At 35.0% G+C, this 24,360-nt stretch overlaps 1 protein-coding gene across 7 annotated transcripts in view; it reads left to right on the forward strand.

The window, feature by feature from the left end:
* The window catches only part of STAG2 (stromal antigen 2), a 141,181-nt gene that overhangs the window by 107,047 nt on the left and 9,774 nt on the right, over positions 1 to 24,360 (forward strand). For 6 of the 7 annotated variants that reach the window (XM_032329452.1, XM_032329458.1, XM_032329456.1 and 3 more), the window contains 10 exons: positions 53 to 133; positions 1,737 to 1,829; positions 4,771 to 4,945; positions 9,711 to 9,850; positions 11,740 to 11,841; positions 13,679 to 13,827; positions 15,483 to 15,611; positions 19,386 to 19,609; positions 22,897 to 23,086; positions 23,177 to 23,287. In XM_032329452.1, coding sequence (XP_032185343.1) covers positions 53 to 133; positions 1,737 to 1,829; positions 4,771 to 4,945; positions 9,711 to 9,850; positions 11,740 to 11,841; positions 13,679 to 13,827; positions 15,483 to 15,611; positions 19,386 to 19,609; positions 22,897 to 23,086; positions 23,177 to 23,287 — 1,394 coding nt within the window. The remainder of the gene's footprint in view (positions 1 to 52; positions 134 to 1,736; positions 1,830 to 4,770; positions 4,946 to 9,710; positions 9,851 to 11,739; positions 11,842 to 13,678; positions 13,828 to 15,482; positions 15,612 to 19,385; positions 19,610 to 22,896; positions 23,087 to 23,176; positions 23,288 to 24,360) is intronic. The other variant, XM_032329457.1, reaches the window with a different exon arrangement.

The raw sequence follows: 24,360 nt of genomic DNA on the forward strand, positions 1-24,360 counted from the left end.
GAATGAATACTTGGGACTTTTTAGTTTTAACTGTATTCTCTTCTTTTTACAGATAGTTATTCATGCACTGCAGTGTACTCACTATGTAATCCTTTGGCAGCTTGCAAAGATAACTGAAAGCAGCTCTACAAAGGTTTGTGGTAGTCCAGTGGAGTTCTTATTACATTAAATATCATTAACTGTTTTCAGCAAACTTTCAGTGAGATCAATTTCGGTAAAGTCTTGCTTATTTCTAAACTACTGTTTAGGCATGTGTACCATTAGAAAGTTATGTTTATAGTTTGATATATATTCAGTGAAAGAACATTAATATGTTTCAAGGTATGATTTTAAATTTAAAAAATTTCACATTTTAAGGTGGCATAATTTATATATTTTCATGTTCTCAAAAGTATTGAGAACATATAGAAATACAGATTTTATAAATTATGACCAAGAGCTTTCGAAACAAGCTTACAGCTATTGGATTATATAAATTGATAACAAGCCAGTTGCCCCTAGATCTTCTTATGCCTCAGTATTGTTTTGGGATCACGTTTTTCATATGCAGGATCTTTCTACTGATGTTCCAAATTCATTTTAAGTCACTTTGTTTAGTAATTGAACCAAAACAATATTGCCTTTTTCATCTGTAACTGACTGAGCCACCCTAGGTGCCCCTTGTCTTTTTTTATTTGTAAACTGGAAACTTAAAAAGATTGTACTTGCTGTACATATAGCCGTAAATATTATTCAGGTACATTTTTATAGGTACTATGTAATATCTTGGAGATAGAGAATTCGTTGTTCATCGCTTTTTTCCCTCAAAAACGATTGTCTTGATACTAAGTATCTTTTGTGTAAAATCACAGAATAATTTTAAATGCTTAGAATTTCTGTGAGCTTTTAAAGAGCAAGAAATGGGTATTTTCCCCTTGAAAAAGCAATTCAGTATTGTTGTTAGTGTATTTTTTGTCAGACAGCTAAGAAATTCATTTAACTCAATATGAAGCTTATAGCAGGAACAACAACCAAATTTGGTTGCTCATCTAAGTCAAAAGCATTGAAATAAAAACTAAAGTGGGAAAATATTATATTTTGAGTAGAGGGGAAAGGGTGAAAATGAATGATACTAAATACAAAATTACTCTGAAGCTTGGTTAAGTTTTCTTTACCAAATCAATCAAGTTAAACCTGTTTTTAGGAAAAGATTTTATCATTTTAATACAAGTTTACAAGACGTTAAAATTTGTTTAAATTGGAGTAATACTACAAAACTGATTTTTCCCATCTCTTTAAAAAGTACAACTGAAAGATGCTGTCTTTTCTATTAATTAATTTCTTCTGTTCATCAGTTGGCTATCCTTCAAATTACAAAACAAGGATGGAGCATTAATCTTTACTCTCTAAGCATTCTGAGGTAGTAGATTCGTTAAAAGATAGCCATATACAGTCATATAGGTTTTCTCATTTTAAAGGACCCAGTCCACTTTGGATATTATGCAGTAATATACCTGTTATTTTTAAGCCTGTAGTTTGTTGTTATTTTTTTTTAAAAAGGTCTAATTTGGTTTTTTTTCTTTCTTATAAATACTAAAGAATTTAATGTATAAGTGGAGTCAGTATAGTTAAATATATCATAATATTTTATGTAATTTGAAGTATGTTAAGTACTAAATGAGGTTTTTATACAATTGTTCATGTTAAATGTTTTTTAATTTAATTTAATTTTTTAAATTCATGTTAAATTTTTTAAGGAGGATTTGCTGCGTTTAAAGAAACAGATGAGGGTTTTCTGTCAGATATGTCAGCATTACCTGACCAACGTGAATACTACTGTTAAGGAACAGGTTAGTAATTACCATAGGTAGCCATCTTTTGTAAGCAACCCTTAATAAATATCTGAACTAATACAAAAAATTTAAGTAATACTGAGGTTGAGCAAAGCAGAAATGTCTTATATCTGTCCATGTATATGATAGTCAAAAAAAGATTAATAATTTCATATAGAGTTTATAGATTGTATTATAGATTACCTTCACTGAAATTATTCTATGTTATTATTTATGACTTGGTAAACAGGCCCATATATACAAATTAGATGTATGAAATTACATAAGTTATTCTTGAACTTAGCAAGTGCAAGTATGCCTCAGGGAGGGGAACGGGTCCACATGGTTTTGTCATCTCTGAGAATATTATCAGATAGATTTGACATTCCTGCCCATCCTGACTGTGCATATTATTTTTGTGTTATGTGGACTTTGTCTGAAATAAACATTTTAATCATTCCCCTGCCTTCAAAGTGTTATCTTCCTACTTCATATGCTCTCATTGTGGAAATACATTGTTAACTGCTGTCATAGGTAGGTTTCCCATCTGTAATATCAATTCTAATCCTGGGACTGAGAGCCTATTTAGTTTTAATTCCCTAATAGAGGATTAAGCTTTTTTGTACATTTGCTTTTTAAATGCTTCTATGGAGAAGACATTTTTATAATCATAAAAAATATTAATAGTGATACAGTCAAAGTGGTTATGGTGATTTCAAGGTTTTTTTTTTGACCATTTCATTCTGTTTAACCATTGCATATTGGGGGAGAGCCCCACCCGTCATCAGAAGTGCTATTTTTAACAGTTTGTGTTATGTTGGAGACTGTTTATTTTTTTTTTTAAATTTTTGGGGTTACTACTCATTTTAAATTAGGGTATACTTCTTTTTCTTTCTATTTTATTTTATTTCTTTTCAGTATTCCAGCATTCATAGTTTATGCATCACACCCAATGCTCTATGCAGTATGTGTCCTCCATAATACCCACCACCAGGATCACCCAGCCCCCTGCCCCCCTCCCCTCCAAAACCCTCAGTTTGTTTCTCAGAGTCCACAGTCTCTCATGGTTCGTCTCCCCCTCCAATTTCCCCCAACTCACTTCTCTGTTCCATCTCCCAATGTCCTCCATGTTACTCCTTATGCTCCACAAGTAAGTGAAACCATATGATACTTGACTCTCTCTGCTTGACTGACTTCACTCAGCATAGTCTCTTCCAGTCCCGTCCTTCTTAAAGCTACTATGAAAGCAGTTCAGATATGGTCATCCAGCTATAAAGCAATTAGTAAAGTCCTTCAACCTTTGTGAGTGTCCCTTGTCTGTATTTTATTTTATTTTAAAGTATCAAAACTGATTTCAGTAAAATACATTTAGAGTTTTATAGTTAAAAATTCACATTCATTATCCAGCTGTTAATTTTATTTTTCTTCTTCCAACTCCCATTTGTCACTCCCATACCTGTATGCTTGGGCATAAATAAATTAGAAGATAATAAATGGCCAAGATCCAGTAACTGACTTCCACATTTTTCTTGCAAAAGTATGAAGTATATTCCTATAATTACTACATTGCTAAATTCTCCAGTGTTAAGTATGTAGTTTTGAATTGTAGCAATAAAGGATTTGGAAATTTAATTTTCATCTGTATAGTTCACATGAAAGGAACAAAAATTTCCGTATATAGTAAATTCAATTTAGAATTAAACTCTTACGATAGATTTTAATGAGGTATACATTGATCCAAAATTAATAACATGAAGTATTCCTCTTTGTTTTCATATGCCACCAAGATATTGAGCGTAATATTCCCTATTAAAGTGTTAACATAATTTCTTATGGGTTATCATATGTGACCTCCTATTTAATCTGTTTTTCAGTCCTTGGCAATTAATTATTTGGTCATGAAATACCTTGTGTGTCAGTCTTCCTAAGAGCTTCCAGAAAGTCTTGTCCTGGTCAATTCACTTGACCTGCCAGTTTACTTTTTTAGTCAATATCACCATGCTTATCACTCTTTTTTTCTTACCACGTATGTTGCGAAAGTTTTTGTAAACTCAGATATCCTGATGGGTGTAAATGACTACTATCATAGTAAAATGAGGAAAAACTGAAAGAAGTAAAAGCATAAAGTAAAAGAAAAAGAAGTAAATGTGGTTAGTTCTAAGAAGGTGAAAACATTATTGAGATCTGCTTTGTGCTCTGTGTTACCTGTCTTAGCAGTAACTTAAATGTAATTCCTTTAATGTAATTCGCTATTGACTTTGTGACTGCTAAATTCTATTTTTGTTACCCGTTCCCAAACAGATAATTAAAAATTTCCAGTTTTCTTCTGAATACTTTTACCATGTTTGAATCCATTTAAAACTCCTGGGAGAGTTTTTTATAAGCTTCTTGAGATACAACTTTGGGTTTATGTTTATTATGATATTATTGGATTTGTCAGATGAGTACCTAAGCAGGCACATAGTTTATTGTGGTTTTTTCCCCTACTTAATCACTACACATATTGAGAATGAGAGCATTTAAAAAGTACCAAGGACTTTGTGATCTCTATTCTCGGAGATAGTTGATCTCCTTGGTATGTTTTTGTCCTCTGTTATTCCCTATTTAGGGATGTATACCATGAGGTATTGTCATATAGTGGAGAGTGGGGTTTGGAGTCAGAAAACCTGAAGTTGAGTCCTGACTGCATGTTTTGGTAGTGTTAATATATTGTACACAAGTCACTTAACGTTGCTGAAAATAATACTTAATGAAATTACCTTGCAGTCAGTAAAGCATGATTGCAAATACTAGAAATCATCTTTACAGAAATTTTATTCCTCAGGTCTAAAAACTTAAGAAAATACTATACACTGATTTTTCTTAGAAGTTGGCTTCTGTTTCTGTGTTAAGTATATGTTAGTTGTGGCAGTTGGTGAGAAACCTTGGATTATAGCACGCTGTACTTTTTTTTTAATAGGCCTTCACTATTCTATGTGATATTCTGATGATCTTCAGCCATCAAATTATGTCAGGAGGGCGCGACATGTTAGAGCCATTAGTTTACACCCCTGATTCTTCATTGCAATCTGAGTTGCTCAGCTTCATTCTGGATCATGTCTTCATTGAACAGGATGATGATAACAACAGTGCAGGTAATTTTTTTGGCATCTTTTTGTTAAGTCTTTGCATCCACCATAAACTGAAGTAACAGTGATGTTAAAGTGTTGTGATACTATATGATATTTTATTCTGAAAACATGAAACAAGTGCATGTTCCAGCACATTTATATTAATTTTTGTAATATTCTAAAAACATGGTGATATCTAAGGGCATAGGCTTTGGAGTCAGATCTTTGCTTCTCACTAGCCCAAGCCTATTTTTCTGATTTGTAGCTACCTTACAGAACTGTCTGAATTAATTGAGGAAAGTGACTTGTGCAGTGCCTGGGCATGAAGTAGGTACTCAGTAAAATTTACTCCCTCTTCCCCTTAGTTATTGGTAATAACGAGTTTCCAGGTAGTTAGAGCAGAATAAAGTATTTCTTTAAGTGACATTTTTGTTGTATACTTCTGTAACACAGGTTTTCATATTTTGAGGGGGTTATTAAACTTTGTAATTTCTCAGTGTTAGAAGATGTCTGAAATTGTTCTGTAAATGTCTGGGGCAGTATAGAATGTTCACAGGAAAATAATCTCACCAGTCTTCCCTAGTGGTAAGTTACTCTTTCTTCCCTAATTACATACAACAGATGTCTTACTTAAATAAGAGGTCATGGAAAAAAGTGTTGGGTGGCTTCTTTCTGGGTTTGGTCTTAATTTGAAGTTATACTTGAAGGACAATATAACATCATTATAGGGACACCTGGGTGGCTCAGTCAATTAAGCATCTGCCTTTGGCTCAGGTCATGATTCCAGATTCCTGGGATTGAGTTCCACATTGGGCTCCTTGTCAGCGGGGCATCTGCTTCTCCCTCTGCCTGCTGCTCCCCCTGCTTCAGCTCACTCTCTCTGGTAAACAGACAAATAAGTAGATAAAAAAAATCTTTTAAAAAAATATAACATCAGTATATGTGAATCTCCATACATACACTAACGTACCACTGCAGATCAGATTCTAAATACATATAATTTTATTTTTATTATTTTTTTTTAAGATTTTATTATTTATTTGACAGACAGAGGTCACAAGTAGGCAGAGAAGCAGGCAGAGAGAGAGGAAGGGAAGCAGGCTTCGCTGCGGAGCAGAGAGCCCGATGTGGGGCTCGATCCCAGGACCCTGGGATCATGACCTGAGCCACCCAGGCGCCCCTAAATACATATAATTTTAGAAATGACTTGTAGCTTATTTTCAATAAGAACTTGTTATTAAGTATTTAAAACTTAGCCAGAAGAGAATTGAGAAACCTAGAGTAGCAAAAACAGTTGTCAAAAGTCTGTATACTAAAGTTTATATACTTAAAATTTTTTACCTTTTACTTGGAGTTGATGGTTTAGTTACACTTTTATTTTTAACATTTATTTGACATTTGTTGGTCAGGAAGTAGATGTTGTGGATATCAAAAAATGAGACAGTTCCTTTTAAGAATTCAAGTGCAGGGGCTACTGGGTGGCTCAGTGGGTTAAGCCTCTGCCTTCTTCTCAGGTCGTGATCCCAGGGTCCTCGGATCAAGCCCCGCATGGGACTCTCTGCTCAGCAGGGAGCCTGTTTCCCCTTCTCTTCCTGCTTGTGATATTTGTCTGTTAAATAAGTAGATAAAGTCTTCAAAAAAATTCAAGTGCAAAAAATACCTGAACACAAATAATTATAATGCAGTTTGATAAGCAATAGAATCATGTCCACATTGTTGTGGTCATGTAGAGGACCTATTAACTGGTCTGGCAGTCAAAATATTGAAATAAGCTAGCATCTGGATTGGATCCTAAAAGACGAGTAGGAGTTTTTAAAACTTCTTGGGAAAGCCTAGCTGCCTTCCAAAAATTGATACAAAACCAGTTTTCTTTTATAATCCTTTTGCTTTAGTTGGGGGACTGCCTCTGCTTCATTTATACCATAGAACTAGAATGAGAATAAGCTCGCCAATACTTCTGAATTTTCTAGGAGCTTCTTGAAATTATGCTCAGTCTTACCTTCTTGGACTTTTTTTTCCCCCCTATTTAAAAGTGAAATATATTCCAGTTTTTTTTAAAAAATGTAAAATATAACATATTTGTCCATATCTGCCATCAGCATTTATCAAATTTTGTTGTTAGCAATTTTTTTAGAGGGGGAATAAAGTATAGATACAGATGAAACCCTCAGTTGTATCCCTGTCCAATCCTATTATTTTTCCCTAGGGATAACTGCTATCCTGCATTGGTGTTATGCCTTTGCATTTTAATTTTACTATACCAGGAGTTTATGTATCTGTTAACAATATATAGTTTATTTTCTGTTGCTAGCTCCCATATAAATGGTATTATGTTGAACATTTTATTTTGCATCTTGCTTTTTTGCATTAACATTTTTGAAATTGTCAGTGTTGACATATGGTTTAGCTTATTCATCTTGACTGCTGAATTATTATGTAATAATTAACCCTACTTTATCCTTTTTTCTTATAAAAAGGTTTTATGTATTTGACAGAAAGCAAGAGAGCACAAGCAGGGGAGAGGGAGAAGCAGGCTTCCTGCTGAGCAGGGAGCCTGATGTGGGGCTGGATCCAGGTACCCTGGGATCATGACCTGAGCTAAAGGCAGACGCTTAATTGACTGAGCCACCTAGGTGCCCCACTTTACCCTTTTTAAAAGAGATTTTATGTATTCATATTAGAGCATGAGCAGAGAGGGGCAGAGGAGGAAAGTGAAAAAATCTGAAGAAGATTTTTCACCGAGTGCAGAGCCCCATTGGGCTCAGTGGGGCTCGATTCCATGACTGTGAGACAATGACCTGAGCTGAAATCAAGGGTTGGATGCTTAACCAACTGAGCCACCCAGGCATGACTACTTTATCCAACTTTTTTCCATTTTTTCCCTATTATATAAATAGTGTACAATAAATGTCCTTAAACTTACCAGCTTGAGCACATGTGCAAATGCTTTTCTAGTGCATACCTAAGAGTGGAATTGCCAGATTATATAGTCTTTGTGCATCTTAATTCTACCACGTGTTGTGAAAATACTCTCCAGAGTGGTTGTATTTTTTTGTTCTCCCACCAGCAGGGTGAGTTTCCATTGGTTTTCATTCTCATCTAACCCCTGGTGTTGTAGACCCATGGTTATTTATTTGATTTGTTAGCCCGTGTACATTAGGTGAGAAAGAGAGAATGGAAGAGAATGCTTCTAGAGGCACTGATAACACAGAAAAATAAAGGCAATTGACATACATGAAAGGCCCAGTATGCTTGATACTTTTCTAACACTCTTTAATCCCCACAAGATAAAAGGTGGCTAGTTTTTGATGAGAAGTGAAAAAAACCCCAGAGTGCCTTGACTGGCTCATTCAGAAGAGCGTGCAACTCTCGATTTCAGGGTCGTGAGTTAAAGCCCCATGTTGGGTTGTAGAGATTAACACACACTCATACACACACACACCCCTACCTTAAAAGAAAAAGGCGAAAAAGAAAATGAAAATCAGAGCTCAAAAACTGGGTAATTAATATCTGGATAATTTAGTCTGTAGGGGAGAACCTCTACATATGTGTACTTCTGAGAGTAGTACTGAACAGTGATTAGTAACAGTATTGTATAGAAATCCATTATAATCACAGAGACAATTAGAAAAAGTTTATATGTTCAGGGTAATCTTCTGAAAGAGTAAACAAGATATTTTAGGTTTCTAAGCAAATAAATGTCTTTGGGGTTCTGGAATCTGCACTTGTGATAAAATTTTTTCTTATGGTCTAAAATTCCTAGTCTCAGAATTTGGTTTTAACTTAATAGCAGTTATTGAAGATTATCAGAGGTAGGGTAAAATAAACATTTGTTTTAAAGAACATTCCTATTTCACAAATTATTTTTCTGATATTGGGAACCTTATATTGAAGACCCGACAGGGTATACCCCTACAGTTCACAAAGGAGGAAACATAAATGGCTAATAAATGCGCAAAAAATTTGAACTTCACTGCTAACCAAAGAAATGTAAATCAGAATAAGGTCGCTTTTAATAAGGAATTTTGTTGGTAAAGTTTGTTCAGAGGAAAATTCTTTACATAGCTTTTTGTATAACAGGCTTCATCACAATTTTGTTTGCAATATCAAATAATCAGTAATAGTCTTTTGGCAGTACTTGGAAGCTATAGTCCAGCTTCCTTGACTACAAAGTTGGAAATAAGCCTATTTCCGTGATAACTCTGAATGTCAGCATCTAACATAATGGGTCAGAGCAGAAACATAAGAAGTTATCTTAAAAAGACAGAATAGTTCCTAGGTCAGACTTCATGAGTATATGTAATATATATAAAGTAAGTATGTGTCAGTGAGAGTTGGGGCTCAGGTGGGATGGGGTCATCCTTGGAAAGGATAGAAGAATTTCTGAGGTTGGCTGCCCCCAGCCCCCAATGGCCTTAACCAGTGAACACTGAAGATGCAGATCTCATTGGCAAGCAATCCTAGTAGGGAGGTGGATGATTGCCTTAGGCAGGCTAAGCCTGACTTCACTAAACATCAGTTCCTCTGACTCACTCAACTGGTTCCTGTTACATTTTCAATAAGCAGCCTTATGCTTACTCTTTGAGTTCGCAAAACTTTTGTGTATTGGGATTAATGGACTGGTCATTCACTTAGATATTAGGAGTGATTGTAATTGGTATTTTATTTGAATGTGTTTACTGTATTTTTCAAATTCTCCAAAATAAAGGTATTTTATAGTAAGAATTAAAAAATACATATGGCTGAAGTAAAATACAGATGGCTTAATGTTTGTAACTTTTTTTCCCAGATGGTCAGCAGGAGGATGAAGCCAGTAAAATTGAAGCTCTGCACAAGAGGAGAAATTTACTTGCAGCGTTTTGTAAGCTAATTGTATATACTGTGGTGGAGATGAATACTGCTGCAGATATCTTCAAGCAGTATATGAAGGTAAAGTTGGAAAATGCACAGCAACTTATTTTTTATAATGCTTAAAAGAAAATGAATGTAACACTGGCTTTTATTTCTGATTGCCTTTGGATTTTTTAAATAGTAAATTACTTTTCTAGCATAAAATAAATTTCTTTTAAAATTTAACATTTTTTGTAATATTACTTCGTTTTTCTAGTCTTCCATTAATGGACATTTTGAGTTTACTGAGTTCACTTCATTTAAAATATTGGAAATGTTTTGGGTTAACTATCACTGTTAGTCTTTATCTTTGTGGTGTAGTTTAAGACAATTGGATGGTGTTCCTCGTCTGCTTGATGTAGCATAAAAAGGGTATTGTTCTAGGATTCAGGAGACCTAGCCATTATAGTTTTGGCTTGGTTACTATGTAGCTCCTGACCTTGAGTAATTCAGTACCTGTTGTATCCTGCCTTTCTTCATCTGTTCCACTGTGATAACAGATTCCTTTAGGCTTTGAAAATCTGATTGGATTCACTGTGTGTTATTCACAGTCTTCATAAGTATCTGTGAGATTCTCTAATATTTAAGTGGTAGTAGAAAAGATATTACTAATTATACTAATGAAATATAACTAAATATGATAAGATAGATTTTACTTGAGAAAGGATTAAAGAAAAACTAATTATGAATATAAACTTTTTTAAGTCCTTGCTGTCACCAGCTAAATATGTAATAAATTTGTCAAAAACCTAATTAATGAATTCTCTCTTGAAATATTTTGCCACATGATAGAACTCTAACACCATCATAAATTACTCTGGGACTTAAGTTATTTGGCGTTACCATTTTTAGATTTTTAAGAAAAAAACTAAGGTTTGTGAAGGTGTTTCTGTGAGTTTTAAACTTTCTAGGCTTACGTATTATAAAGTCAATTTTTAAAAAAATTTATTTGACAGAAACCACAAGTAGTCAGAGAGGCAGGCAGAGAGGAGGAAGCAGGCTCCCTGCTGAGCAGAGAGCCCGATGCGGGGCTCGATCCCAGGACCCTGAGATCATGACCTGAGCCGAAGGCAGAGGCTTCAACCCGCTGAGCCACCCATGCGCCCCTGTAAAGTCAATTTTATTAGTCTTAAGGGCATGGTTTCCTGTTATCTCTGAGAGTTGTTATGTTTTCATTTTGAAACAAGGTCTTAGATTATAATGTGACAACATAAATGTTGACACAGTGAGTTTTCTTTTACGTATTAACAGGCTGTTAGTTTCTTTTTTCTTCTTCTTCTTCTTCTTCTTCTTTTTTTTTTTTTTGTTTGGCAGAGAGAGAGAGACATCGAGAGAGGGAACACAAGCAGTGGGAGCGGGAGAGGGACAAGCAGGCTTCCCGTTGAGCAGGGAGCCTGATGCGGGGCTTGATCCCAGGACCCTGGGATCATGACTCAAGCTGAAGGCAGCCACTTAATGAATGAGCCACCCAGGGGCCCCAGGCTGTTAGTTTCTATAAGCCAAATTAACAAAGTTGGAAATGGCACATGATCAACATGCCAGTTAACAATGAAATAGTTAAAAAAGTAACTGATTATATTCATTGTCTTAGTAGTTCACAAAGAGCAGAAGAACTTTGTTTATGTCCTTTTTGTTACTTTTGAAAGCGTGTAGTGCCTGATTATTGTTTTACTCCACACCTCCTTAAAACCGGTCTGGAGCTTAAGGTGATTAGATCTCAGCTGTCTATTTTAGAATTTATTGGTGTTAGGGATTAATATGCTTAGAAATTCAAGTTTCAGTAACATTCTTTTCTCTGTTTGAACGCATAATTTTAGCCAAATAAGAATTTTGTAATATATACTACTCACATGACTAACATAAAACTAGTCTTATTGTCCAGGAGTTTTAAGAAATAAAGCTCTAATTTGTACAAATTTCTTTTCTAGTATTATAATGACTATGGAGATATCATCAAAGAAACAATGAGTAAAACAAGGCAGATAGACAAAATTCAGTGTGCAAAGACCCTCATTCTCAGTTTGCAGCAGGTAAGTTATGAAGAGTATCAACTTTAGGCAAACGTAATTAATATCTAATACTTTTCAAGATAGCAAGTAGGAAACTGGGCAAAGGATGCAGTAGACAGTTCATAAAAATAGAAATGTAAGATTTTCAATCTTAGTAGTAGACACTGTAAGCGAGATCATTTTTTGCTTTCAGACTGGTAAGATTAGCAAAACGTAACAGCTATCTAATGTTTGGGGGGAAATAGTACTGTCGGCACTATGTGTTGATATAACCTTGGGAGGCAGTTTGGCAGTATATGTTAAAATATATAATGTGTTTGCCATTTGTGGCAGCAGTTCTACTTTTAAAATTTTATCCAAGGTAAAATTAGTGTAGATCTGTATTCACTAGTGTGTAAAGTTCACAACACATATTTTGAGAATAAAATTTAAAAGATTATAGTGTAGCATCCCTATAAAATTGTACTTATCTGTATATCTTTCTGGAAAAATAATCACCAAAATTTTAGCTGTGGCTAACTTGCTCTGGTAGGGTTCAAGTGAATTTTACTTTTTTTCATTTTCATACTTATTTTAATGACCATTTATCAATCTTAATAATCAAACTGCAATACTCATTTTCATTTTGACAGTGGTGAGGTAGGTTTAGTTGCATAAAAATCATATGCTTAATATACTTCTGTCTTTGGAGACCAAATGCATGCAGAATATAACCTAACCTATTTCAATGTCATAAGTTTTCTTGTTTTTAAGAAATCTAGGTGTTAAAACTCTTAGTTCCATTTGCATACTTAGATATTCCTAATTAAAGTTAATAAAATTTAAAAGGTTTTGAAAGGTAACATTTAAATCTTATCCTATAAAATAATAGACTTTTGCTGTAGAACATTTAGAAAATACAAGAACTAGAAAAAAATACAACTTATTCTTGTTTTTCACTTAAATACATTTTTAGTTGTTAATAGCCTGTCTTTTTTTATGCCTATATGAAATCTTAAGTTTTATAGAAACTAAACCATATTGGGCATGCTATTTTGCAAGCCTGAATTTTTCATGTTATAAAACCATACTGCCTCCATGCAATTAAATACTTCCCTGAGCATTTTTAATGACTGTATAGTACTACATTTTATAGAGGGACCATGATTTAACCAAGATCTCTTGTTCAATGTTGAGGTCTTTTACCATCCTTGCTATTACAGATAACACTAAAACATTTTTGTACTTATGTATCATGCACAAATAATTATTATAATTCCTTTGAGTAAAGGCCAGTAATTAGAATTGCTTAGTCAAAGGACATGAGAGTTTTTATAGCTTCCAGTACAGATTCTCCCGTAGAAAGGTTATCTCTGTTTTTGTTTCTACCAGGTCAGAGTGCTCATTGTGTAATATTCTTAGCAGTAGTAGCCATTGTCTGTTAAAAACCTTGGCTCCTTGGTAGTTGAAAAATTGTATTTTGTTGCGCTTATTTATGATAGAAGTTCTTGATGTGAAAATGCATTATGTATACGTAGAGTAACAGCATAGTTGCCTAATAGTTGGATGGGTTTCTTTTTTCTTTATATTTTTATATCCTGTTTTAAGATCCAGTTAACACCAGCCCAACAGAGTTGTGCCATAACCTTAAGAGTGTCTAATGTCCATAACTACCTCTGGTCAGAATATATAAAGGACTGTGTTTTTGTTCATTTGTATCATGGGATTTTTAAAAATCCAAGTTTTAGAATAAAAGGAAATGCCTCATTTATGAGCATCTGCTATATTTTAAAGTAGAGAATAAGGGATTCTTAAAAGATGTTAGTAATCTGTAATTATAACAAAACTTCTTTAACATGCTTTCTTTCTTTCCAAATAGCTTTTTAATGAAATGATACAAGAAAACGGCTATAATTTTGATAGATCATCCTCAACATTTAGCGGCATAAAAGAACTTGCTCGACGTTTTGCGTTAACTTTTGGACTTGATCAATTGAAAACAAGAGAGGCCATTGCTATGCTACACAAGTAATCTCCAAATATTTTATTCAGCTCTCCTCTTTTTTAATCATGAATTTTTTTTTGTATTCTTTTGTTTAGAATAACCAAACTCAGTTGATGCGTTATTTTTTTTTTTTTCCACATCTCTGGCATATATCCTTTCTTGAGAAACAGTAATAATGCTATCTCCATTAACACATGTGTTGGGACTAAAACTTCTTTTATAGAAAGTCTTTGCTTTAATTAAAGCAATACAAAATCTTTATAAGTTATGTGAAGAAACACATATTTATTAGGTATTATAAAATCTCTTTTAACAGCTTTTATTATAATCTCACTGCTAGGTAGAGAAATTTTTGAGACTTGATGCAGTTTTTCTCTTTCTGGTTCTGTTTTCTATTTTGTAGTGACCTTTTCCCATGTTTTGAGCCACAGCCACCTTTCTGTATACATATATTCTTTGCCTTATCAATACTGGAAATATTGATTGAAATATCTGATTTTATTGATTGAAATATCTGATTTTATTTGGGGCATGTAATTTACTGATAATCATGCTTTCACATAATGAGCATATTTTAGAGTTTTAACATAACCAACACACAGATAATTTCTTAATTCTGGATGAAGAGCTTAGCCTCTGAGCCAACCAATTTTATGAAAGGTCTCTTGTTCGATCTGTGTCTCTTTTACTCCTGACTTATTTTTTTTTAAAGATTTTATTTATTTATCAGAGAAGGAGAAAGAGCAGGCTTCCTGCTGAGCAAGGAGCCCAATGTGGGACTTATCCCAGGACCCTTGGGATCATGATCTGAGCCAAAGGCAGACTCTTAACCAACTGAGCCACCCAGGCATCACATACTTCTTACTTAATTATAAAAGTGTTAATTGTCTCCCTACAGATGTTTTCCTGCTCTTTAAGTTAGTTCCATACCTTCCCCAACTTCAGTTTACTCTCTCCTTTCACATTGCTCTGAAAGTCTCAAATTCCTTTTTATGCCTCTTAATACATTGGGTGATAATAGGTAATATTTAAGGACCACACATTTAATGATTAGTGATTATTTTGGGAAGGTAATATATTGTTTTCTTCATGTCGTAACCTTCCTTCTTTCCAGTTTCATCTGGATTTTTTTTTTTTACACAGTTAATTTTCAGTATAGTATAAGAAGATACTATTGGGTTGTTGTCTTGATTAGAGGTATTTATTATTAAGTAAATATAGTTAAAATAGGCCCTGAGTGAAGTTTAAGTTTTAAATTTACTCTTTCATGGGTCACTACAAATAGTTTTTAATAATTATTTTTAAGTTAGTTTTCCTTTTATGTCTTGAAAAATATAGAAAATGTATTGATCATTACATGAGAGAATTTGGGCTATTTTCTATGGAGAAGAGAACCAAGGAAGGAAAGTAGATACACCAAACCACATTCAGAGTAAAGGCTTCTGTGTGTATGTGTGTACCTCTGTGTGTTTTTGTTTTGTTTTAAAGTAATAGTGACATAAAATGTAAATATATTTGCTCATTCTCACACTATAGCCTCATTTTCTTTATTCCTCAGATTAAATACATAACAGAGGAAATATCTTAGTAGTGGAATAAAACTGTAGAGAGAAATTTCCCAAGTTACCAAATTTGTATTGTAGTCTTTTTAATGTTTTTCTCTTTGTTACTGTTGCAGAGATGGCATAGAATTTGCTTTTAAAGAGCCTAACCCACAAGGAGAGAGCCATCCACCTTTAAATTTGGCATTTCTTGATATTTTGAGTGAATTTTCTTCTAAACTACTCCGACAAGACAAAAGAACGGTGTATGTATTTGCTAAAAATAATTGTATTTAATTTTGTTTTGAAATTCTTAAAGATGAATTGTTATACTCGGTTTTTCTCCTTTCTGCGCGCACACACAGATTAGAATTCAGGATTACATTAATGCACAAAAAATTTATGCTTCAGAAAATTTATGATTTAAGGATTATAACTATATCTTATGCATAATACTCCTTTTTAATTCTGTCTGTTCCCCTCACAGTGTAGTTGTGGCTTTAGAGGTGTAACTTGAATGCTTTATGTATCCTTCTCTGCATTCTTCACTTAGTCTAACGAAGGAGGGAACCTTTAACAGACAGTAATATCGGTAATTCATCCAGGAACATCTTAGTCTCTATGCTGAGCTGTGAGTGCCCTGAAAAGTAGGTTTCCTTTTTATCTTTTTTGCTTTAACTACTAGTCTTATCCTCAGCAGACCAGTTAGAATACTTTTCTAGTGTAGTATCCTAAAATGGTGACTTACTTCTAAGAGAACCCAACTAATGGAATTAAACTCAAAATTCACTCCCCTGTTTGAGGTATAAAAGGGCAGGAGAATATGAATAACTCCTAGTATATGTACCGCTTCTGAAAGTCTACCAATATTTTGCATTTAAAGACTGTATACATTTTACATGAAATTCTGAAGCAGACAAAACTAATCTCTGGTGATAGAATTCACAATAGTGAATACTCTAAGTTTGGGATATCGAATGGGAAAAGGAACATAAGGTGTTTTGTAGGACTATTCTTTATCTTGATAGGTGTGTGGATTATATTACTGCATTTATTTGCAAAATGAGCCAACTGTACTCTTAATGTTCTGTGCATTTTATGCATTTTATTATATATAAATTTATCCCAATTAAGAATTAATGTTAACACTGTTAATCAGAGAAATATAAATTAAAACATTGAAAAACCATTTCTCGCCTAGCAGATTAGCAAAAGTTAAGGCATCTTGATAGTCTGAAGTGTTGCCAAAGATGTGAAGCAAGAAACTTTTATTTATTTTTTTATTTTATTTTATTTTATTTATTTGAAAGAGAGCGAGATCACAAGTAGGCAGAGAGGCAGGCAGACAGAGAGGGGGAAGCAGGCTCCCCGCTGAGCAGAGAGCCCGATGTGGGGCTCGATCCCAGGACCCTGAGATCATGACCTGAGCTGAAGGCAGAGACTTAACCCACTGAGCCACCCAGGTGCCCCAGCAAGAAACTTTTATACATTGTTGGTGACTATAAAATTGTATAAGACGACTTTGTGGAGCTATTTGGCAATGTCTAGTAAAGTTTAAGATTCTCCCTATCTCATGATCTGGTAATTCTGTTCATAGGTAGATACCCTAGAGGAACTCTTACATGTGAGTACATGGAGAACCATAAAAGAATTTGACCATTGCATTGTTTGGGTAGAGGAAAGCTCAGAACAACATCTGTTAATTAGAAAATGAGATCAATAGAGTTTTGTATAGTGGAATATCATGAGCAGTCAAAATGGTTAGGTTTTTTTTCAAAGTAAATATAATTCCTTCATGTTTTTAAACACTGAGTCATTCTTCAAATTTATGGTAGTTTCATGTCATAAATGACTTTTATTTCTACAGTTTGATTGAATTGGCTTTGAAATAAGAGTCACACATCCAAATTGATTATTCTGTCTTTAAAATGTTAAAAAAAATTTTCCAGCTTTATTGTGGTATAATTGACAAATAAAATTGTAATATATTTAAAGTGTACAACATGATGATTTCATATATGTATATATTATGAGAGGATCTCCCTGATCAAGTTATTAACACATCCAAAACCTCACATACTTATTCTGGCTTTTTTTTTTTTTTTAAGAATACTTAAGCTTTCTTTTAGCAAATTTCAGTTATGCAGTGTTATAATAATACAGCATCATCAGTTATAATCATGTTATATCCTCAGATCTTATTCATCTTTAAAAATTTTTCCCTAAGTTTACTGAAATATGGTTGACCTATATAACATTGTATAATTTTAAGGTGAACATGTTGATTTGATAGACTTACATGTTGGAAAATGATTAATACAACGACATTAGCTGATGCCACTCTTCCAAAAATGGTTAGATTTTTAAAACATCATGTTGAGTACAAAAAGCAAAGTATAAAACTGTTCTATAATGTTTATAGACAAATATATATCAAAAGTATATTATGATTTCACTCATGTGAAATTTAAGAAACAAAACAGGGGAGGAAACAAGAGGCAAACTAAGAAATAGACTCTTTACTATAGAGAACAAACTAATGGTTACTTGAGGGGAGGTGGGTGAGGGAAGAGTTAAATAGGTCTTAGGGAGGGCATTTGTGATGAGCCCTGGGTGTTCTGTGGAAGTGTTGAAAACCTAAATTCTAAACCTGAAACTAATGTTACACTGTATGTTAACTGGAATTTAAATCAAAAATTGAGAAAAAAAAACGTTAAAAATATGAAAGTTTGTGTGGGGTTATAAGTTCAAGTTAGTGGTAGTCTTTGTGGCAGGGAAGAGGACAAATAGCATCAGCGGGAAGTAGCATCAGGGAGGGCTCCTTATCTGGAATGTTCAGTTAAGCTCTGTGGTAGATACATACTTAAAAATCTTTCTACCAGTGAGTGTATTTTGGCTCAAGCTCCATATCTTGTCACAGATTGGTTACAGTTTTTAGACTGACAGCCAGTTTAAAGTCCACACTTTGAGGAGGAGTACTGTACTACTGTGTGTAGCTGAAATAAAATTAAGAAATACTGAGCTAACACCAAGTAAAATCTTTGTAACGAATTCATCTTATCCTTTCTCTTTAATGGTGTTCAAAACTGGTGCTTTTGAATTGATTAGAATTAGTCATAATTATGACAACAGATTACTTGGGTTGCACTTTTTGTAGTTGGTTGACAAAAATTGTGTTCGTGTATTTGAAGCATAATTTAGACAATAAAGCACTGAACTCTTAGTGTCAGAAGCCTGGGATTTGAATCATGGTTATATTGCTTTCTCATTCTTATCTTTTGCTTCCTCATCTGTCAAACAAGGAAAATGTCTCTCTTACAGGATTGTAAGAATAAAGTTAAAGATCCCAAGAGAAAAATAACTAACACATAAGTAATCACACAAATGTTAGTTGAATTTTGATTGCTACATTACATGTAACCCATAGAATCCTTGTGATACTTGCATCCAAGGGCAAATACGTGACTTCCATCAGGCTGAAACTTTTTTGCAGATAGAGGCCATATCTTAACTCATTTTTGTACCAATCCCCAGTGCCAGAGACATAGTGACATAGTGGATGCTTGACAAATACTAAGCTGAAATGCTCTGGATTATTTCATTTAACGAAGACTCTTGACAGCTACAGAAGTGCTCGTCAGGGTACTAATGAAGCTGAGTTTGAATTGTGAAGTAATGTGCCCATACTTACACAGCTAGGGGTTGGTGGAATTGGTACTAGAACCCAAATTGCATGATTTTAAATCAGTCTTCTTTCCAGAAGTGTGACTTGGGTTTGTTCTTCTATCAGAAGACCTGTAAAATTAAGATAGAACAGAGACATATTAGGAAAGAAAATGTTAACACCTTCATTTGTTACTATATGCTTTGAGGAAATGTTTGTTTTGTTTCATTCTAATTTACTTTTTGTTTAATTCTAATAAAATCATTGTATGTTCTATATGGCATGTGAACATTAAGATCATTAGGAGGAATAAATAAAAAGGAGGAAAGAGAGTTGTGGCAGTTTTATGTATTAAAGGTTTCTACTTCTTTTTAAGGTATGTTTACTTGGAAAAGTTCATGACCTTTCAGATGTCACTCCGAAGAGAAGATGTGTGGCTTCCTCTGATGTCTTACCGAAATTCTTTGCTAGCTGGTGGTGATGATGATACCATGTCAGTCATTAGTGGAATCAGCAGTCGGGGGTCAACTGTGCGAAGTAAAAAGTCAAAACCGTCTACAGGAAAACGGAAAGTAGTTGAAGGCATGCAACTTGCACTCAGTAAGAACATGGTTCATTTCTCTTTATACTTACCCCTTACATTTACCAACTGAATTGTCAGTAAGTTCACATTTGAGATATGTGTTGTTAAATAATATCTTGCACAGTGTGTCCAGTTATGTGTAAGTTTGTGTTTTAAGCATTTTATATACATAAACTCAGTTCTCATAACTCTTCAGGTATGTCCTTATTTTTCAGATAAGAAAACCAGCACAAAGAGGTTAAGTAACTTACATAGATCACACAGCTATTCGGTGGCTAGGCAGTCTCGCTCTGGAACTTCTGCTTTTTAATTAGTATGCCATACTATATATGCATAGGGATATGAACTCAACATTATAGAGCTAGTTGTTACTTAAGAGATCAGATTATCTAGTTTAAGTGTGGAGCAACAGATTCAGGGAGGTTCTGACTTCTGAATTTCTGGGAAAAGGTCATTTATCATGAAGAACTTGATAAAGATTTCTGTCTGTAATCCTAGAAGTAGGAATGCAATATGGCATTTCAGTCTCTTGAACTCCTAGCACTGTAGGGTTGGTTTGTAATGGGCCTGGGGACTTTTTCACTCTCCTTTGAAACTTATTTTTTTAAAGATTTTATTTATTTGATAGCGAGCGAGAGAGAGAGAGAGAGAGCAGGAACATGAGCAGGGGAAGTGGGAGAGGGAAGGCAAGCTTCCTGCCAAGCAGGGAGTCCGATGTGGGGCTCAATCCCAGGACCCTGGGATCATGACCCCAGCCAAAGGTGGACACTTAAGGACTGAGCCATCCAGGCGCCCCTCCTTTGGAACTTCTAAACAAATTAACATAATTGCCAAAATTTCAGTTAATGCTGAATAACAGACTACCCCAAAACTTAGGACATATCAGGGACATCATGTCTGATGCCTCAGCTAGGAAGACTCAAAGGCTGGTGACAAATCCTATGGAGGCACCTTTACTTATCTGGTACTAGCTATTAGCTTGGGCTTTAGCAGGATTGTCTGCTGCCAGAACACCTACATGTGACCTCTCCATATGGCTTTTCGCTTTCTCACAGCATGTTACTGGGCTCCCAAGAGCAAGTGTCTGAAGAGAGAAGTAGAAGCTGCCAGGTTTTTAAGGCCAGAAACTGGTTTAGCATAATTTCCACCATATTCTCTTGATCAAGCAGTCAGAGCCTAGCTTCAAAGGGATGGGACATAATTGTCCACCTCTTAATGTGAGGTGTGTCAAAGATTTGGGGGCCATATTTTCTAATTGCTACATAATTCTTCAGCCATTGTCAAGTATATAGTGTTCAATACTTGATTGTCCCATAGAGTAATGGTTATATCTCTTGTCCAATAATATAAATGCATAAACTGGGGCACCTGGGTGGCTCAGTCGGTTAAGCATCTGCCTTCAGCTCAGGTCGGGATCCCAGGTCCTGTGATCACGTCCCGCATCAGGCTCCCTTCTCAGCGGGAGCATCTCCCTCTCTCTCTCCCACTCCCCCACTTGTGCTCTTTCTCTTGCTGTCTCTCTGTTTCAAATAAATTAATAAAATCTTCAGAAAAAACCCTGCATAAACTTAAAACTAATACAACCTTAGACTTAAGTCCAAAAGTTATCTGATTAAAAGATGATGTTTCTGCACATCACTGTATTTCTCTTCTGAACAAATAGTTAATTGTTGAAGATTTATGCTGGCCATCAATTTTCTCCTTTTCCTTAGACTACATGGAGAACAAATGAATTGGTATTTATATAATATCTTGAAGATAGATTATCAAACCTGGTAGTTCAGCTTTTACAGAAAGAGTCCATATTCTTTGTTTAGGTTTTTGGAGAAAACCATAGCAATTGGGGCATTAGTAAGTTAGAAGAAGGAAGAATGATGCTGACAGACTGGCCATTTCAGGGCATTTTTTTTTCTTTTAGTTCAGGGCAATGTTGAAGGCAAAATTGGAGCCTAAACACAGTAGAACTTAAGGGCTGATATATTACAGATTGTGAAATTTATGTCTAATCTATCTGGCACCTAATGAGGTACTAGTACATTTTCCTGTCCACTCTTTTTTCTTTAAAAACACATCTGTGTGCACATGTATAATCTTCTAATAAAATAGTTTTCCTGCAAACTCATATTCAGTCAGTCATCAAGTGCTATCACCTTCACCTCCCAAATCAGTGGTTTAAAAAAAATTACTGAGGGTGCCCGGGTAGCTCAGTTGGTTAAGCCACTGCCATCAACTCAGGTCATGATCCCAGAGTCTCAGGATCGAGTCCCACATCAGGCTCCCAGCTCCACAGGGAGTCTGCTTCTCCCTCTGACCTTCTCCCCTGTCATGCTCTCTCTTACTGTCTGTCTGTCTGTCTGTGTCTCTCTCTCTTTCTCTCTCTCTCTCAAATCTTTCTTAAAAAATCACTATGAATTCAGTAATACTTGCATGTGAATTTGTCTTCTGTTAATCATGGCAGCATCTACAGATTTGAAAATAAATAGCTTTTGCAGGTGTGAAATCTAGTGTTTTTGGTCCAGTGCTTAATGTGTATATGGATTTGTGCTCCCTTTGGAGTTGGCGAGCATCCTGTAAACTAGGAATTATTCTTCCGTTATATTCATTCCTGTTCCCACCTCTAACTCACCTGGGCTATACAATTAGCCTCCTAACTGGCCTGTTTGCTCACTAGTCTTCATGTTCTTAAGTCCACCTTCCACACTGCCACCTTTGACATGTAACTTCCACATTGTCCTTCCATAAAACCTTCGGCAGTAGTTCCCATCACCTTAGCACAGCTTATAAGACTTTGTGTAAATTGATTCCTGTCCTTTTTTTTCAGCCTTACCCTTCGCTGCTTAACCTAGGAGTACCACACTCTTAGTTTGAACCATATGAAGTTGCCATTTTTGTACGTCAAAAACTGCTGAATACCAGCAAATTAATATGGTTCAGTCATTGCAGTTTCATGCCTCGGCGTTTTTGCTTTTTTTCTTCTCCCTGCCTGAAAAATGTCACTGTTTATACAGTATCTACACTAATTAGAAGTCACTTTTGGGGAGTTGTTTCTGATCCTTTCCATTGCTCCCATTCTCCCTGTGCTGCCCTCTCTTGGAGCACTACCACACTGTGTTGTCATTGCCTGTGTTTTCCTTGTCTCCAAGGACAGGGATCGCACCTTACATACCTTGGTATACATCCCCCTGTTTCAAGCACTAGCATATGGAAGGTAACCAGATGTTTGTTGACCAGAGTAGGTTGTATTAGACATCTGGTTAGTCAGAGTTAGTGACTGAACTTTATTGCAATTAATTTTCTCTTTTAGCTGAAGAAAGCAGTAGTAGTGACAGTATGTGGTTAAGCAGAGAACAAACACTGCACACCCCAGTTATGATGCAGACACCACAACTCACCTCAACGATTATGAGAGAGCCCAAAAGATTACGACCTGAGGATAGCTTCATGAGTGTCTATCCCATGCAGACTGAACATCATCAGACTCCTCTGGATTATAAGTAAGTACATTTGATCATTTTCTGTATTATAACTTTATTAATTACATAGAAAAAAGTTAAGTTAAAAGAAGAATAAAATTCTCCTTGAAGCACGCAGGTAACATGGATGTTAGCTCAAAGACAACACGAGGAAGCAAGGCAACAGCAGGAGAGAGCAGCAGTGAGCTATGTTAAACTACGAACTAATCTTCAGCATGCCATGTAAGTGAGAGTGCCTTATTGTCTGAGTCTAGGAAGTTCACTAATTCATTTTAACATATTTTGATGTGTGCCTTGCCTAAAAATTTCAGCAGACTCTCTAGAGTTAGCTGAAATAATCAAGGAACTAAAATTTGGTCTTTCCAACAGAAGAAAACTTTGAAAGTTAAATATTCACTAGTTAGCTAAAGGACCAATCTTAGGTTGATCTGTTGGAAAAAGTTTAAATTTGAATCCTTGTTTATTTTGGTACACAGAATTATAGCTAAAAATCCCGTTTTGTTACATCTTAATTGATTCCCCAGCTTAGTTTAGGTCCTCATCCCTCATCTGAACCATTGTATTAGCTTTCTAACTTGTTTTCTTCCCTCAAATCTCCCATTTATCCTCTCACCAAACTCTTCCCCTCACTCCCCACCACCACTCCATCATTCACACTGCCATCAAAAATGACTATTGTAGAATAAGAATCTGGTCATGTAACTCTTTGACTTAAACCTTCCCATGGTCCCCATTGCCTACAGGATAAAGTCCAAACTATTTAGCTCATGGCATGCAAGATCCCTCAAAATATGACCCCTGCCTACATTTAGTATCCTATCCCCCATTTCTTGGTAAAATCGTTGTAAAAGAATAAGCTCAGGTGTCACCTTAAGTGAAGCTGTGGTCATCTGTGCTCCCATTAACACTATGTATGTTCATATTTCTTGTAGCACTTACCACATTGTATTATTAATATTTGTTTATGAATTTATCCCTTTTCTAGACTGTGAGCTCCTTAAGGGCAGGGACCACCTTGTTGCCTGTTGGTGCTTGGCACATAAAAAGTGCTAAGTTAAATGTTCATTGAATGAATAAATGTCCAATGCAAAAAATTGTAGTTTGACTTTCAAATACTTTGTTTTTTACTGGAATCTGTATGAGACTTTTATGAATATTAGCTTCGGTCTAGGAGAGATGGCAGAAAAGCAGTCTTTCGGTGATTAGTACAAAAAAGGAAACATATGATTCTGATTATTTAAGTTTTGAGTTCAGAAGCTTTATATTTGTAACATAATGTAGCGCATGTTTTAAAA

This window comes from Mustela erminea, chromosome X (assembly GCF_009829155.1).
Source record: "Mustela erminea isolate mMusErm1 chromosome X, mMusErm1.Pri, whole genome shotgun sequence".
NCBI lineage: Eukaryota > Metazoa > Chordata > Mammalia > Carnivora > Mustelidae > Mustela > Mustela erminea.